Source organism: Rhea americana, unplaced genomic scaffold (genome assembly GCF_003343005.1).
Source record: "Rhea americana isolate MKP2758 unplaced genomic scaffold, rheAme1 scaffold_23, whole genome shotgun sequence".
NCBI lineage: Eukaryota > Metazoa > Chordata > Aves > Rheiformes > Rheidae > Rhea > Rhea americana.
Genome location: NW_028186346.1, coordinates 6,941,963 through 6,960,873, shown reverse-complemented (window position 1 = coordinate 6,960,873; position 18,911 = coordinate 6,941,963). Strand labels below are relative to the sequence as shown.

General features: G+C 38.1%; 1 protein-coding gene across 1 annotated transcript in view; it reads right to left on the bottom strand.

Moving 5' to 3' along the window:
* Window positions 1-196: 196 nt before the first annotated feature.
* ITGBL1 (integrin subunit beta like 1) overlaps window positions 197-18,911 on the bottom strand; it is a 142,981-nt gene continuing 124,266 nt past the window's right edge. Inside the window, exons 10-12 of the mRNA XM_085306006.1 lie at window positions 8,407-8,553; window positions 2,949-3,062; window positions 197-1,459 (exon numbers count right to left, since the gene is read on the bottom strand). Of these exons, the coding sequence (XP_085162132.1) occupies window positions 1,368-1,459; window positions 2,949-3,062; window positions 8,407-8,553 (353 nt within the window). The 3' untranslated portion in view covers window positions 197-1,367. The remainder of the gene's footprint in view (window positions 1,460-2,948; window positions 3,063-8,406; window positions 8,554-18,911) is intronic.

Here is an 18,911-nt window from a genome sequence, read left to right as displayed (position 1 = left end):
ACTGTAATCACTTTTGAAAATAAAATGTTTTTTTTTGCTCTAAAGAATTAAAGGGCTGCCAAATCTACATGTATTAAAAAAAAAAAAGAGACTCATATGTAAATAAGTTAGGGAAGTCCCAATAGTTGTGCATCGTTCATAACTCAATGTGAATTTCACACTGAGCAGCATTTCACCATTGGAAAATAAAAATAAAATTTTTGTTCATACCACTGCTTTGTTTGTATTTACTGTATTAAAACTTCAATTATTTTGTTGCCATCATCTGAAGATCTGTGTCTGAGATCAGTCTACTGCATGGTATAGCTGATTTTTAAGGTCAGTTGACCTTCAGGCTCCCAACTTCTATGAAGACAGTGAAATTCAATKAATCCCATGTGTGACAGTGCAATCTGTTCCAAAGAGTGATTTCTAATAGCATACAGAATTGTCATTCTAAAAGTTATTAGCATAACAAGTTTTCCTTTGCTTTACTTTCAAGAGGACTAGGCAAGTGTACACACATAAAATAGTATGATAAAAGTACATGAGTAGTACATATTCAGAATAGCAAATCATACATTTTTATCTTTATTAGCATCATTCATTATACTCCTATAGGTTATGCATTTGAAAATATTATAGCATGTAGAACAGATATCCAACTTATTGACACTTTAAACATGGATATTAAAAGGTTCTCTTGTGGACAAGGGTCTGTTCAAACACATTGGGACCTCAGTCTGTGGTTGTTAGGTAAATGGATCGCAGCTATACAAATACAATTCTTTGAGAAAAAAAAGAAATCAATCATTAAAGTTTTGATCAGCTTTTTGCAACTTCTATTGATTTTGGAGCTGGGGCAGAGTCAGGATTGTTAGAAAGAAAAGTGGTCAAACAACTACTTGCCAAACACCATAAAATTGATCAAAAGGATTGACAAATATTAAACTAGCTCTACTCTTCTATCGTTACATACTGATGTGGAGAACCAACAACCAAGTAAATAACATTGAAAAAAGGCTTTCTTTTGCCTTTTTTTTCTAGGTTGCTTAAGAAATAGACATTAAGGATGTAATCTGAGCCCACCGAAGTCAGTGAAAAAAGTATGGATAACTTCCACAGGGCCCGTATTCTATAATTTCAGCTTTTGGGGTTTGAATTGTCCTGTTCCCAAGTGAAATCATTTTTAATTTTGTCATGCACTTCTTAAGGAGCTGGCCTTCCAATGACTGTTATAGAGTATTTGCATACATATATGCACATGCGCATGTGCGCGCACACACACACAAACACACACAAGCACACAGAGTATTTCTGAAATTAAATGTCCTAGCAGCCTAAAGAAAAAAAAATCAAACAAAATTTCCAGTCTTCAGTGTCCTTTGTTAAGGGTATTCTGTCCCCAGCCAGATTTCACAAGCATTTCCATTCCATCCTTCCCAGCACTCACAGTTTCCGCAGCTACAAACACCATTGCCTAGAACAGAATGAATAGAGGACAATTATCATAATTGAAATGTACTACATTAAAATGTGTTTTATGGGAATATAAAGCCATGCTAAAGTAGTTGCATTGTCCCTCTAGTGCCTCCCCCTYTTTTTTTTTTTTTTTTTTTTTTGTAAGGAAGCAATTACTGTACCATTGCATTAAGAAGCTACCCCAAACCTACACTTTTAAAAAATTAATAGAATTCTCTCAATAATGCCACCCGCTGAACTGCAAATATTGTAATTATGCCACCATTATTTGCACCCAGCTGTTGAGGTTCAGTGTTCACATTGCACTTCAAGGTGCAAGGAAAAATGAGAATTATTTTTAATTATTATGGAGAACTAAAAAGGTATAAACAGGATAATARTAAAGACATTGCTTTGAACTTGAAAAACTTTATACCTTAGTTCTCAAAGTTCTATACAAATAAATAACATCTCACATTCAGTGTTCCATAAGAATACATTGTCCCTATTTTGCCAAGGGGAAACATTAAGTTCTGAGACCCAAATTTTCATTTTCATTTTATTTGAATGTTTTGGATGCTCAGCTTGAGACAGCTACAGCCTGGTTTTGCAAGATGAGCTGTTATTCCTACTGACTTCATGACGATCTGTGAACAGCCACTGCTTCACTGCGGTGAASATCAGGCTCCTAGCTGCTTCTGCACTGGGTACTTGCAAAAAAACGGACACTTGCTAACCAGGTTAGCTAAGTGTCCAGGTTTCTGACCAGAATTTACTGCTGCCAGCTCTCTCGCTCTGACTCTWATCAGCTTGTAGACTTCCTCCACATCTCATAATTGCTCAGCAAAGATTTTCTAAAATTAAAATTTGTAACAGGCTGCAGCCATCGAGTTAATATAGCAGTTCCCATACTACTGCTTATCACTAGGCTTTCTTGTTACGAGGGTTTGCTGGCAACCTGCCTATTCCTATTTGCATCTGCCATCCGAACTCTCAGGCAATGTTAGGGTGAAGGCACCTTTAATCACTAGCCACYGTCTCATAAGAAAAGCTGTCCGGTAGTTCAGCCTCCCAGTGAGATCTGTCTGAGTGCCAGGAAGCTTTGTTAACCAGCACAGCTATTCCTCTCACCTAGCCTAGCAGAGATTATCAGATTAGTGAGTGTTTTATGTGACTTGAACGCGTTATACACACAGAAAATCCAGTAGTGAGAACAAAAGTTTCAGAAATCACATAATTATAAGGCTGTCAATATGTTCTTTGCCAAAGAGGAGTAAATTGTAGTCTAGTATAGTGAAAACTGCTGATAAATTTCATGACTGCTCTAGCTGTTTTGCAACCTTAAGTTGATTATCACATCATACGAAGAAACAATTATAGTGGGTTTGAATAACAAGCAAATGCACTTCCTCCATCAGCAGAGAAAGAAGAAGCTGGGCTTTGTCTACCATAATTCCCATCATCACAGTTTGCTTCTTGTAGCAATYAAGTGTTAGTCTGTACTGCACCTGTACAAATGAGACCGTCGTGTTTGTCACAGTCTCTGTCATCGCATTCACAGAAATCACCCGAAATGTACCATTCCTGTGGTGAACAGATGCACTTTCCACAGTGGCAGGAACCTGAAATCACAGATTATTACTCACAGTCAAAGAGCACTAGCATTTTCAGACTAGACTATAGCATCCCCAGACATGCACACATGCATATACACACCCCATAAAATTGCTATCTAAGAAGCTATTGTATGAAAGAAAATAATCAAGCTAAAAGCTTTTTGAATAAAAGGATTCTTTCTGGGGAAGTGCAAGGATGGCGGGGCGTTCCTTCTAGTGCTTTGATTCTGCTATTTCATTTAATCAGGACTTACATTTTGAGGCTTTCCTTTGGTTTCAGAGACCTACAATCAGGGCTACTCATCCCAGTAACTGTTCTCTTTTTTCTAGCTAGAAAAGCTTAAATTGTCCCTGACCTACTGTTACTGAAAGCAACAAAATTGTACCTGGGGAAAAAAAAAAAAAAAAAAAGGCGTTGTTCACCTAAGGCTCTTAGGGACAGGACCACAAAAGACCAGAGGTGCCTAAGCCTAACATTTAGACCCTCAAAATCTTCACCACTACAGATGACACTGTTCCACCTCCTGGAGAATTATTAAATATTTGCTCAAGGCCAGAAAGAGCACTTGTGCAAGTCACTGTGGTTTGGCAGTTTGCTCCTTCCTGCAGACCTGACTCTTGTCTGGTCACTTGCCAGGTCAAGCCACTCTCCTCCTCCTCGGGCATGTCAGGTCTTTCCTCCTCAGGGAGAGGGACTCGATGGTGATGTTCAGGAGAGCATGGAACCCACCAAGGCTTGGGGTGGCACCAGAACCCTCTTTTAAGAGAAGACTCCCACACCTCCCTTCCTTCAGAAGGTTCATGGCTCTGAATCAGGAAAAAGGATGTCTGATCCCACACAACCATGGGTCAGGGAGCCATTAACCTGGGAAGACTGTGGCAGTTGCCTTTCTGCAACTCAGAAATGCCACTAGGAAATAGCATTTCCTCTGGGTCACAGTAAGGAGCATTTATGGAGCTCATCGTTAGCTGCTGGATCCCCTTCTCTAAAGTTAATTCAGACATTTAAATGGGAAGTCTATTAACTGCAGGGCCAAAAGTCTTTTTGTGAGTCCAGTTCTAAGAGGAGATTGCTGTAGAATTTATTTTAAAACAGAACAAACCAAATGCCCCCTCCTCCCTGCAAAAAAAAMCACCAAATAAGCGACCATATACATACAGCTTTCAGCTATAGGAGGTAGAGTAATAAAATAGGAAAAGTAGAGTGAGCAGTTGGTGACCTTTAACAGAACATGCTTCTAATGAGTTAGGTGCTGTTGAAGATCCCCACCTCTTGCACCATTTCCGGAATTTTGGTAATTATAAGTCAATGTATTTAACACGATGTTAAAAAAAAATAGAGGGAAACTTGATTCTGTAGGAATGTAACTTAAACAGAATTCATGGATTACTAGGGTCTGAGCCAAAGTATATAACACGATGCTGTCTGTCTTCACATTCCTTTCAGTGACCTCTGAAGAAATCCAAAGGAAGAATCCAAATATAAAATTTCCTTTTAAAWGTGTATCAGTCAATGTCAATCATATTTCTGCAGCATTTTTTCCACAAATACTAAAGTATCTCAGTTCACTGAAATGTAATTCTTTAAAATTCAGCTGTGCCAGCAGAATATCTAATATTTTAATTAAAAATGTAACTAAATTAATCTGCTTATTGTAAGCTGACAAAAAATGAATTAACTAATTTTTGAGAAATGCTGTTTTAAGTTGCAATACATGGAATGTGAATATATCTACAGAAAGAACTAATGATTGGGACATTTGGGAATGGAAGCATTTAGTAAAGCATCTACTTTTCTGTAAATTTTGTGAGTACAGCTTACTGATCCATGGGAATCAGGGAATACTGACACTCCCTACAAGGATWAAAATACCATCACAGAGAGGCAGTGAGGAATGGCATACATATTGCATAGTTACTCTACAAAGAGATACACTAAGACATACCTGAGAGTAATTTATACCTGAAGTCTGTGTTTCTACAAACTACAAGGCAAGATAGCTGAAGATAATGATGAAAAGYACCATAGTATGATAACTCTAGTGAAAGTAAGATAATTAAGAGCATGGTATTTAAAGAAACCTGATGTGACTCCATAATCAAATGCTGATGCTGCTACTGGGAGAGGACCAAGATATTTTAAGGCTATTTTTGCAGAAGATACAGCATATTTGACACCAAGGAAACTAAAGGAGATCAGGCTCCACAGTATAAAATCTGTTAGGGAGAATGAATGTATTAAGTCTTYTCCCTGAACAGGGTGTGCTGCTTGAGGAGCCTCCTCAGTCTAATTAAAACAAGTTTAATTAGTTGAGGGGTGTTTCCTTGGAATCCCGGGCAGATCCTCTCTGATCATTTTTGGCTCATTAACTAACTGAAGTCCTGCACAGTTACAGTAGCCATCTGTAGCCTTACATTTATTGCCAGTGAGGCAGCAGCATGGTGGGTGTTGCTGTTTTCCTTAGTAAGAATTTTTACTACAGGTGGCATAGTCAGYGAGTAAAGATTTTGCAAACAGATAGGAATGTGGATGTCCAACTTTGGTTATATTAAGAGGGTGTAATTTCATGAAAATGTTTTCAGCAGTTATTTGCTGAAAAACAGGTCTCCTTAGAGTCTATTAAATTTGACATACAAAAACTGAGGCTTCCTAAATCTATTATAGTGTTTGCATATTTGGCTAGGATTCCAGCAAAGATGGAAATAACCAACCCTGAAAGTACTCATTAGCGCATGGGTTCCAAAATCCCTGCTATTTATTGCTTACTGCACTGAAACAGAAAGAAAAATTTCTCATTTCTGGCCTCTGGATGTTTCTGGCCACTCTAAATATGAACAACATTTTAAAGTATGAGTACTCAAAAATATATGATTTCCAAATATATACTTAAACATTTGTTGAAAAACAGACAAAAAGGCAAGCATACAGCCAAAAGTTTTGAGTAATTTGACTGACTTTGCCTATGATCCCCATCACGCTCAGAGAAGCTGCAGAAGACAGTTGTCATGGTCCTCTTCACAGCTAACTTAACCAACACGGCCCTCATAGTGGTGCTCCTCTTTAGGCTGGCACTTATCCAGGAAGCCGGAGAACAGGATTCTGCATCCTACCCCTGCAGAGGTAGCTTGGTTCCTCTTCTCAGAAGGAGAGTGACATATAATTCTCTTTTAAGTGGACTAGATCTGAGTCTTGAAAAGCCTTTATAACTCTCCTGTTCTTCATGGGAAACATAGGCACTATCTACAGGGAAGTAGATTGTTCCCCAAGTCTGAAGTGCCTGAGAACAATTAACTATTGCCTAAGATAAAAGCCTRTTTAAGCACTGGGATTTGCTGCTAGTATGTTCACCAGCCATGGACTTCTAGAAATGGTCTTACATAACTATTTCTCTGCTGGGGTAGGCACTTACGTATGACTAGCTGTTCCCACAATAGAGCAGCTATAGCATCTAACTTGACACAGCTTTATTACATYGCCGAATCTGCAGGACAACCTTCCTTCACACAGGAAGCTTGGCTACGCTTGGCCAAAGATACTTCTAGAAAAATATTCAGCATTCCTTCATATGGCTTTAGGATCAGGTTTCTAATTCCCATCAAAAATCAAATGATATTCAGCAGTGAAATATTTCTACCACATTAGAAAATCCAGACCTCTGAAGCCTTCATTTTTGCAGCAGTGGCTGCACACAGCTGGGTATAACTTAAAGCAACTTTCAGGCCACTCCAGACTACATCAGTGATCAGATACCCAAACAGCCCTGCTGAAAGGGGATGCTGCTTGCCAGTGGCCAAGAGAAGCAAAAAAAAAAAAAAAAAAAAAAAAAAAAAAATCCTTGATGTTTCTGCAAATTCCTACCAGATGATCTGTTTCCACAGCTTCAACTTTATGTTGTGGTGCTGATATATGTAGTCAAAGCTAATTCTTCTCAGAACAAGGTCCACAGGCTGGAAGAAATAACTTTCAGTCTTCCTTACAAGACACTACAGATGCTTTTAAAATTGTGGATCATTTTTCACGTTTACATTTGTTTAGAATTTTATATAGTCCATTTTACTGATTTTAAGCATATTTGTTCACTATCAAGGTTTATACTAAAAATCACAAGGAGACTGAGACTATGATGAAAAAAAGCAAACTTCCACAGAATAGCTCCACTTCTCAGAGTGACAGAGTAACTCCAGTTCTCCAGTAACTCAATATTCTCTTGCACATGCACTAATTTAAAGACTGCCACATCTTGTGGAAACAATAGAGAAACACTACATATTCCTCATTCTCTATGATATTGCATCAACTCTGAAAAAATAAATAAATAAAATGGTGCAATGGAGGAGAATTCTGGCAAGTGATAACGTGGAAGAGGGTCAGACTGTCAACTCCGGTTAACTTTTCTTTGCACTGAAATAGAAGTTACCAAAAGGGTCAGCTGGGAATCTGTCTGATGTAGAATGTTCCCAGATGCTTTTTCCAGCTAGCTAGTATATTTTCTTCCTGCCTATGCAAGAGACATATAGACTGAGGAAATGGCACATCAGGAGCAGAGGGGGTCAAGGAGCATTGCATTCTAGCCTCCAGCTAGTCCCAGCACCAGTTTTTTGTCTCCTCTCTTTTAGACATATTATATATAAAATAGACAGCTTTCACTATGTCGGAGTCAAAAAGCCCTCACTCCAGTAATGCAATTTCCTAGCCTGAAAGATTGCAAGGTAAGAACATTAAGGAACAATTTTAGATAATTATCAAGATTTTCTAAGTTTTATTTCTCATTGTGACAATTTTTCACAGCTGGACTCAAGCTGATACAACCATCTGAATACAACATTAAAAGTTTGCCGAAGAGAGAGAGTTTGCAGGGTTCTGCCATGGGTCCTGCTAAGGCCTGCCTTTCTTTTTGTGCTGTGCTGGAGAGGGAAGCTTGAGTATACCAAATGTCACCACTAAATACTTTCCTTCATTCACTGCTGCTCAAGATATTACATTTACCATCTTGTCTACTGCAACGATACTGTAGTTAATCCCCCTGCCCCTCAGGCTGGATGAAGCACTATCATTTAGTTTATAATACACAGTTACTCAATGCAGACCATCAGATAAACACATACAGGAAATTATAGGCTATTAACAAATTGCATAGGAGAGCAGCACTGCTAAGCATAAACGGCTGTGGTGGGTGTTTGATGAAGTGGATGTAAATGCATTAAGGAGCCAAATATAACATCCTTTTAGTAACAGGTGCCTTTGAAAGAAAGGGCTACTAAACCTCAGCCCACTGCTGCACACATTAGTCTTCCAGAACATGATTGTTTTCATCTGTTGATACACGGTAGCTCAGCTACCAGTTCTTACCCTTCCCTGAGCATAATATGCCATCTGCAGATTCGCAAAGACTTCTGCTCTCCTCCTCCGTCATGTTGCATTTTCTTGAATGTTGGCACAACTTTCCAAACCACCCATCCTCGCAAACACATCGACCGCAAGAGCAGATACCGTGGCCTGTAAGTACAGAAAGGTGGGTTACGAACAAAGCAAACAGAAAGCAGTGACCACTGTCACAGCTGAGATCACCTTTGAATTCCCCCAAGGTAAAGGGCATGCTATGAGACAGGCAGAAATATGGCACAGCTTTTTTAGTTCTCTCACTGTGTTAAACAARGTGTCCTAGTGATACATGGGAAGCACAGGCTTGGCTCCCCACCTTCTGACCTCCTCCCATTTTGTTCCTTCATCTAGGAGTCCTAAAACATCAAGTCAGCAGTATCAGATGTTCCATAATCCACAATGTACTGAGGAAGCATCTGGCAGAAAGGGATAGAAGTGTGGCATCTATGTAGGATGAATAGAACAACTTGAAGGCAAGGAAGAGCCAGGACAGATGGATCATGCCATGCCAAGGCTCTTGTCCTCCCCTTCTAGGAGCGGACAGATACCAAAAGGCCTGACAAGCGTGTGCTGCGTGATTATCACAGCTTCATGATATGGGTATATAAAGATAACCTTTAGTTTTCCTTCTTCTCCTACGCACCCCCTAAATCCCAAAGCACAGATACAATGCCATTTCCTCCCACATCTTTAATCCTGCAATTCCCACACTAAATCTCACCCACATACTACCACCTGAGGAAGCAGACCCTACCACTGGCCTGAGTGCAATGCAGCGCACACAACGGAGAAGGCAAGGGAGCTAAAAGCTGCGGTCTGCTCCAGCAGCTGATTACTACAGGTCATCTGAGCTGCCAAGTGTGGAGCTGCTGGAGTGCAAAGTCTGGAGTGCAAAATGCAGAGKCTTACTCTGCACTTACTATAGATTAACTCACATACAGGAATTTGATGGAGGATGAAGAGAATACCCCCATGTTGCTTTAACTGATTGCACCTAARCCAACTGGTAACCTATGAAGAGTTGCTCTCATCATCCTAAAAACATCCTGTATCTCTTCTGTAAATCTTCCCCTGCAGACACAGGTGTCCCCATTCAGCAGTTGAAAAGTTTGGCACTTCCACTCCTGGTGCTGTAATGAAATGTTGAGGGAGGAGCAGAAAGGAGGAAAGGATCAGAGCATTCTCCAGAGTATGCCCTCGCTTGATATCAAGGCATGATTTAAAAGAAGATGGGATRCCACAGTGGGGTCTCTCCATAAGGACACATAGATTTGAATTCTAAAAACCAAGATGGGAAGCTTGAAGAACAGAATGCAGGAAAAATGAAAAGTATGAAGGAAAATGAACAGGCATGTTCCTTCATGTTTTACTGATACTTTACTAATTTAAAATAGTAAATATTGGAAGTTCCAAAGTCTTGGAGCTGTTCTTACTTACAGTCATCAAAATGTTCAGAACAATTTCTGCAGCCCAGTCATGTAACAGACTACATCAGCAAAAGTATACTTATTAAAAGATGATTAATCAACAGAGGAAAAGGAAGAAGGGGGAAATGAAAGGCTGGAAAAGAAGAAACAAAAAAACCCCAAAAAACTCAAAAAACTAGAGGGTAAGTGGAGGGAATAGACTGTGCAATATTAGAGGAAGAAGGACAGTTAACGACAAGTGACAGAAGGGCCAAAGATAATCAAGAACAAGGGTCAAAGAAAGAGCCCAGAGTGCATAATGGATTAAAAACCAAGAAGAATAAGAAATAGAACTTTAGAGGATCATTTGTTTAAAAATAACAACAGCAAAAYGGAAAATACATCAGACTGAACACTAATGGGGAGATCTAGCTGGGAACAAGGTAAAGGTGACAACAAATATGAAGAGGAATAAGGAAAAAGGAAAATGAGAGAAAGTAAAAAATGCCTCCCAGACAGATTTTCACTTTTCAACTTCAAAAAATATTTCTAAAGTAGAAAAGATAATTTCATAGCTAATCTGTTTACTTGGCTTGAAAGACTCAAACTATACAGACTAATGATTTTTGTCAATCTTATCTTCCATGCAGGGCAGGGAAATGGAAATGAAGAGACTGGGATTATATGGGGTAATGAGCTAGGAGGAAGGGAAGAAACAGCAAAGCATTGAGCTGTAGGATACAGAGAAGTAAACCTGCAATTTTACTTTCCTACTTTGCAGCCTTCTTGTGAAGCAACAGTGAAGCTCAACATTGCGTATTGGGAGAGAGCACTGTTAGAAGCCCACATGAGAAATAAAACTTGTAGTCTTCTGAAAATTGAATTCCTTCACGTTTTACTGATACTTTACTAATTTAAATTAGTAAATATTGGAAGTTCCAAAGTCTTGGAGCTGTTCTTACTTACAGCCATCAAAATGTTCAGAACAATTTCTGCAACCCAGTCATGTAACAGTTACTAAACTGTGTATCAATTGTTTTTTATTTTTTGGTCTTTATAACTAACCAAATTAAAATGATCAATAAAAACAACAAAGTTCTATTATGATAGTATTTCTGCCTGCTTCTGCAAGTGACATTTAACAATTACCAATCTACATATATGCATTTAACATATGATAACTAGCAATAATAAAAAGCTTGATGCTATTTTAGCTTCTGTTTTAAACTTGGAAACAGAAACAACTGTACAACAAACCAAAACATAAGAGGTTGAAAAAAAAAAAAAACAGTTGTACTTTCCCCTATGCGGCTGCCAGGTAGAAGGCATGTAATCATCTACATTATCTTACTATGTATGGCTAATTTTCTCTTAAAGCATTTTTATCTTACTTATTTGTTCTTTTCTCAGCAAGATATGGATTAGACTTCAGAAAGTCTCAACTACTGAAGAGCTAAATACTTAATCTGGTTTAGATGTTGGAAAATTATTTATAGAGATACAAATACTTATATTCATTTTAGCACAGAAGAATGAGAAATCCATGCTGATTTCACTGAGGAAACCACTTTATATCATTTTACTTGTATAGTCATTATGATTTACAGAAGGCAGACTCTGATCATGTCTGTAAAACCCCTATGTGAGTCAAATAAAAAGAAAAAGAATAGTCCATCAATTTACGGCAAACAAAGTTTACAGCTTTGAACRTAAAATTGACTTATGCATTTTTCTGAGATGACCTTTCCTCTCCTCCTTTATGCCATATAAATCCTCAATCCTTTTTTGTCTCAAGGAACCCATTTTACCATAATAATATTTACTATATTGTTATTGAGGCAGTGATGAGACAACACTGAAATTGCCAGAACAGGAACCAGCAAAGACTTATCCACATCTCTCTGCCAGGTTTTCTCTTTACAATGTGTCCAGACCTCTTCCACTATTTACTTCTATAACGTCTACTGTTTCTACTGGAAAAATATGCTAAAGTGGAATTGTTTTCACTATTAAAATCCTCTGCCTGCCGCCCTTTCCTCACCACCCCCACGAGAGGTGTAGCTCCCATGTCTCAGGGTACCTCTGATCTGACCCAGCTGCATAACCAAAACCTTTATAGATAAATCAGGTGTGAAATCCACATGGGAAAAGTCCAGGGGACTGGGGATAGGCTGGCTGGGAGGTACCAGTTGATCTCTCGGTGCCATCAGCAGAGACGGAGCCGGCGGCTGGCAGCAGCTCACCAGCCCCGCGGGGCTTCTGCAGGGGCGGCGGGAACCAACCCTTCCTCCCAGCTGGTGCCCACCAGGAAGGCAGCAGCTCCTCGGGTGCCTCATCGCAGCAGTGAGCACGAGTGCTTAGTCCAACAGCTTGTTAATTCCTACATTTCTTCACTGTGTGTCAGCAAATGAGTAACGGCTCTGTATGTTTTATTTGCGTATATGCTACCTGCAGAGTCTCTTTTGGGCTGAGAATGCCCAAACAAACCAGCACAAAGGAGGGGCCATAATGTTAAAAGTAACAACTTTCTGGTATTCAAGTTGCATCAGAAACATCTGAGTTTCATTCCAATAAATCTCAGTCTCCTGAAGTTATGTGTAACAAGAGCAACTAAAAGTACAAAAGGTCATTTTAGAACTGCAGATAATTCCCTTCATGGAGGAGTTTAAAATTAGAGAATACAGTAGTCATACACAGAGCAAATGGGAAAAGAAAAAACTCTAATTGAAGAAGTAGAGTTCTGTACAACTGAATCAAGCCGAAGTAATGAAATAATGATTTAACTATTCAGATTTAAGCAGATTTACTGGAAATGTTGGTCTATCATCAATTCTGATTTAATATTAGACACTAAAAATCACAAATTGCGTATTGCAATGGCTCTGAGATTAGTGATCATCATTTGTAAAAATCAGTGTTAATGAACATTTAAATATATTGCAGAATTTTTTTTAAAGGTTAATCTCTGGTCAGAAAGATGGCAATGGTGGAGGGAGGAAAAGGAGAGAGAAAAATGCTATTAAAGATATCGTTGATTCCTTTAGAATTATCAATAAATCCAAGAACCACAAGTTATAAATGTGTAGGATGAATGYAGTAACAAAGAAAACCACAACAGGTTACTAGYAGAGGTCTGTTATAACCTAAATGATCCCAAATCAAACCAGCCATCAGTTCTTTCTTACTGCATTTACAAGGAAAACTGTGTGGTTTTAGGGAACTTCAGCTCAAGAAAAGTATATAGGACTCCTCACACAGCTAATAATAAATGTTGTCGGAGTTTCCAAAAAAAGAGGCACGATAATTTTCTAGTACAAAAGGCACCACTACCTTGTAATCTTCAGTGTGATGAAGAAAGACAAACTCATCACTGAGAGGAAGCTTGCTGTGGCTTATAGACTAACCAGTCATAACTAGATAATGTTCAAGAACGGCAAACTGAGGCCAGTCCCAATCAAAATTTGGCACCTCAGGAGAACTATTTTCTCAAATTAATATAAAATAATAAACTTATAATGAAAATTAAMCAGAAATGGGTGAAAAAAACTCTACTAGCTACTAGCTTGCATGAGCAAGCCATACAGCCAAAGGAGGAGAGAGGAAATGAATAGCAACCAACATAAATGAGAAATTTTGTTGTTAATAAAACTGATGTAATAGGAAAAAACATACCCCAAAAGATTTGTAATTGGATGGACAATAAGAAGTTTCAAAAATGTATTAAGAATACAAAAAGTCTTAGCATAATGTAGGCTCTCTGATTAAGAACAGTAGAGTTAATGAAACAAATATTTTTCTTCCATATTTAAATAGAAATAGCATTCTGTATTCTTTATTACAGGCATCTAATAAAGAATTTTCCATCATATTATTAAGATAAGAGAATATTAAACAACATCTATCTGGGAAACATATTTCAAAATGAGCATGCTTCATGAATCTGACCAAAGTATGCTAAAAGAKTTAATAAAACCTGTGTGGGATCACTGATTTTTATGTTTACTGAATCTTGGAAACTAGAGAAACTCCAGAAGATAGGAACATTTGTGACAACTACAGGCAGGACAGCCTAATAGAARCCCAAAGAAAAATACTAAATCTCTGATATATTTTCATAATTAGTTGCTTAGTGCTCTCTAAGTCTGCTGAAGTGCAGTATGGCTCTGGCTTAAGGAGCACAACAGACAGGCAACTCAGTAAGAACTTCCAATGTAATACGGTGGTGTAGAGAGCTAACGCAACCCTTATATGCACATAATAGGCAAGAAGCAACTAGGAGCAGAAGTAAGGAGAAGTGTTTAGAGCATTGCTGAGACAGAGATTAAAAGTCTGTGAATTGCTGGGACATCCACGTTTGAAGAGATTTTGAAAAACTTGGAAGACTACTAAAAGGTTTCAAAGAAATGATTCAAATGGCAGAGAAAATGGCTTGTGGAAAGAACAAAGAGCTGTATCTGTTCAGTATCTGTTTAGCTTGGATATATACATTAAAAAAAGACCAAGAAATGTCTGAATAGGATCTGAACCACCTTCTTTCAGGTACTAGTTAGGGGATTCTCAAACTACCAGAGAAAAACAAAACAAAAACCAGAGCAAAAACCTGATGCTGCCATAAATTCATGTGAGAAATGAGATAGCAGTTTTAGAAGGATAATGATTATTGAAACAAACTTCCAAGAGGTGTTGGCATGGACTGACTGTTTTCAAGGGTCTTTAGAGACCCTCCTCTGAGGCAGGCTTTAGTAGCACACAGTACACTGACTCCAACACAGGGGAAGCTTGGGTTTGACGTAATGACTATCTATAGTCTTATATATGAGGCCCTTTTGGACTCTGTAAATTAATTAATCCACTTAAATGTTGATGCATTACTAATTCCTTTATAGCTCATTTTAACAGAAAATGCAATTAGAAAGCTTAATCCAAAGATAAATCACATTTCTTGCTATTTTAAAAGCTAAAAAAAAAAAAAAAAAAGTCTCTATACATTTGTGTAAAATGCCTGCTTTTCATACATCTTCACAAATATCTGAGTGGCTARGATGGAAATCTGTACCTTATTTAAAAGAAAGTTTAGAAAAACAAAATTAGCTAACTAAAATGAACTTAATTTAATACCAGAATGTACCATGCACATTAACACCTGTATTAGCTACATTAGTCACTTTCACATCTAATTCAAAACCTACTAATCCTTTAGAATTTATCTGTTGCTGCCCCTAGGTGTGCCTTAGAGCTAGGATGAGGTAGTTAAGTGCAAGGACATAGGCACTGAACCATTAACTCTATGCTCTGCAAAAATAAAACCCTAAAGAACACTAGCTTTGTGTGAGGTACTATGACATCTCCATTATCTAGTATGGCCATTTTTGCTTTTTGGTACCAGTTTTACCCAGTAAGCTTATTTGGATTTTTTTTTTTCCCCCTGGGAGAATGAATTATATTTTTCAATGACAACTACCATAATCACAATTCTCTATTCAATAATATAGAATGTCTAATGAATTCCATAACAATGATACATATTTCAGGAGACTGTAGACTCCCCCGTCAGGACCTTGCTCTGAAGAATATTTAATAGAAAAGATGAAAAAATTGTTGGGAGGAAATAAACTATTATTTGAATCTGACATATTAGGAACCACAGAGAAATTACGAGTTTTGCTCACATGCCTAATGTCATTTGACATACCCTAACATATCAAAGACATCCTCATGATGCTGGAAAATGTACAGGCATCCTTGTGTCCTCATGGAGTCACAGCTGGGGGCTAGGCTGGGTAGCCCTGGGCATCAGAAATCACCTAAGATGCCTAGGTTTAGACAACTGAGGACTTTGATTAATATGTCCAATTGTGTCTGAGAAGCCCACGGCAAAGTCAGGAGCCGAATCCATATTTCTGGACTTCTAGACGAGTYAGTGCCAATAGCTGTCTTCATCTGGAAGATGGCCTGGTATTATTTTTCTCAYTTAATAGGTGTTCATAAGGATTTTGGCTATATTAGAGAATTTCATTATTGTGCTRTCTACTTCTGCTTCTGTGAAGCAACATTAATGAAAGAAAGGAGGCAATAGGGTCTAACAGCAACTGCATCAGTAGATTAATAGCTATTTTTGCTTAATGAAGCAAATCATTAAGCCATTTATTAACATGCTATTGTTAATTATATTAATTTTTATGGTTACACCATAAGAACTTTTCTGTTTCATTGCACACATGACATATAACACATGACATATAATAAACATCATTCATGATTACTGCAGTATATGGACCTAGAAGCTTTCATAGAAAAGAACTCATAATTTCTGTGGTATATTTCTATCATATAATGGTGCACAGCTATCTTCCAAGAAAGGAAGAAAGGCAGTACTGTCTCGAATCAAATTAYTTAGCCTTGCTGATAGTAATGAAAATTTTATATTCAAAGTAGCATGGTAATTGGGGAAGCCTTTTGAGAGGGAGTCCTTCAATGTACAGCCTGGTAATGGTTACATGACCCTCCTGTGGAAGTTTATACCTCTGTTGTAAAAGTTTACACCATTAATTTAGAAATCTGAGGAATTCTGACTCTAAGTATATGTAAGATATATAAGCCAGAGTTTTTCCTGTATTATCTGCCAGTACATAGAGACTTTTTTTAGAAGTCTAAGACTAGTACAAATGCAGTATGAATGAAACTGTGTGGGTAAGCACCTGAAGAAGCATCTGAAGAAACACTAGAATAGGATTTAAAAAAATGCCCAGTACTGATAAGCAAGACATATTCACAGCAATAAAACTGAAGTATATGTTATTTCATCACGAGCAGAGGGCCTGAACTCTGGTAAGACCATGGCATGATGACTTATCAGCAGAGGATTTTGTATGTCACAGCAAAAGATGTCAACACAGTTGCAGGACATATATTATTCCCTTCCCTATTATCCCAACAGGAGGATTATAGCAATGGGGAAGTCAAAGCGAGGAAACACAGGCAACAGACATCAGCCTTGCCTACAATTTATGGAGGTGGAAGTGAGCAAAATCCTGAGTCAAAAGGATCATCACAACCATTGGGCCCTAAAGGATGCAAAAGACATGTCTGAAAACCAGTTTGCTGTGGCCAGTCAAGAAGAACCCAATACACATGATGATGACACTTGATGGCTGCTGTCTTTTGTCCATCTTCCACACCGCATACAAGTGATCCTGGTCAGATCACTTGCACACAGATATTTTGGTGCTTGTAAGTATGTGAGTGAGAATGTGAGTGAATGAAATGGATGAGAGAATGTGTCTGAGTGGTTAAAATTAATTTACTTGGAGAACTTATAAAAAAAATGTTACCTTCCCCTCCTATAAAGTCTCAAATGGAGTTTTGTAACATTGATTTTCTAGAGGTAGAGAAGACAGAGGCATGAAGGCAGACTTGAGTTTATTACCTCAGTATYTCCTTTGAAGCGTAATGCAGCTCCTCCAGTTTCTACAAACCTTTATACTACAACTAGAATTCACTCATTGAACTGATGAGTCAAAAGGCATTGGGAAAARAAAAAAAAAAAAAAGATATTTGCTCTTGAATGACACAGAACACTCATTATAGAGTTTTAGATATCTCTATGTCCTTACTAGTAAATCTTCCTCTTTTTTTTAAAGTGTTTTCTTCATTGTACTGAGAAAAAGGAGAGCTCAAACTAACATTTGAGCATGAAATAGAGAGTTTCTAAAGTGCTCTTCCAGCATTATGGACTAATAAATGTAGTTTCAAATAGTCTTCCCTGTAGCTCATAGTCTGCAACGCAGAATCATACTTTGATATCAGCAACCCTCGTAAAATGCAGTCATACTGAGAGACCAGTTCTAGCTCATGAAAGGCTCTCACTGGAGAATGAGATTAAGTGACAGGATGTGACATGACAGGTCTTCCATTTCACAACTGGATTCCCTGCAGTGTTAGGATTATAGATTGATGTGCTTTGGTCAGAACAAACAGTTAAGAAGTCAAAGTGAATTTGCTCACTGGAAAATGAACAAATCAGATTTTTCAAAGTATTCTATTGCCACCAGTCAAATATCTGTTTTACTAGGATGACCAGAGGTTTAGTTGTTTCTGAGTGTTGAGAACAGGGCAAACATCTGTGACTAAGTACCAAAAGGTCTCATCAAAACTGACTGTCTATTTGCTAGCCTAGTATATGAAGCACAGACTGAAATACTGACATGAAACAATATGGAAACATAATTTTGATGCATCTCTGGAATTAACATAGAGATTCTGCTATGAGTTACTTTTTACAAGTTCCAACCTATACTAGTAGTCCTAATGAAGAACCTGTGTGGTGTGTCAGACATTTTTTGGGGTTATTTTGCTATTAAGCAGCCTAATCCTGCACCAAATGATAGTAAGTAGAGGACCTACAAGGACTTTAAGTTGGTTCCTTCAGCAATTGCTACTTTACTGTAACAAGAACTCAGAGCTAGGCCAATAACGGCCTGAAGAACAAGTCGAAATGAATAGAGTTAAGACTAWTATCTGATCAATTTCAATTCGATTTTTATTGGAGTCATCAATTCTTGTTGTCTGCTACTCTCTGTCCTGAAACAGAACAGAACATGTAGGACACAACAGTCAAGTCAGTGAGATGCCGCAGCCAAYGATGACATCACTGAAAAATATTACTGGACACAGTAGGGAACAAATAACASTCTTAAACTGAGGGTACATCTGCAGCTAGCAGCACAGCCATAATCTCAGAAAAAAAAGAGACGTCAYTCTCCCCAGGATGCAGGATAAGTAAGCATCAGGCTTTGCATACATCAGTGTATGCACACCACTGTGCCAAGAAAGAACTCACGCTGGCACAACAATGATTCTCCAGTCATGTATGGTGCTGCTGTTGGCACCAAAATGCTACAGCATTTAACTTGAGTGTGAAAGAATCAAAGAATCGGGTAAAGCCAAAGAAAAGATAATGCAAAATACTGCTGTGGATTTGCATTGCAATATACCTGGGCCACCAGGATATCTATATAATAATAATAAWAATAAAGAATCTTTTAGTCTTTTAGTAGAAAGTACCAG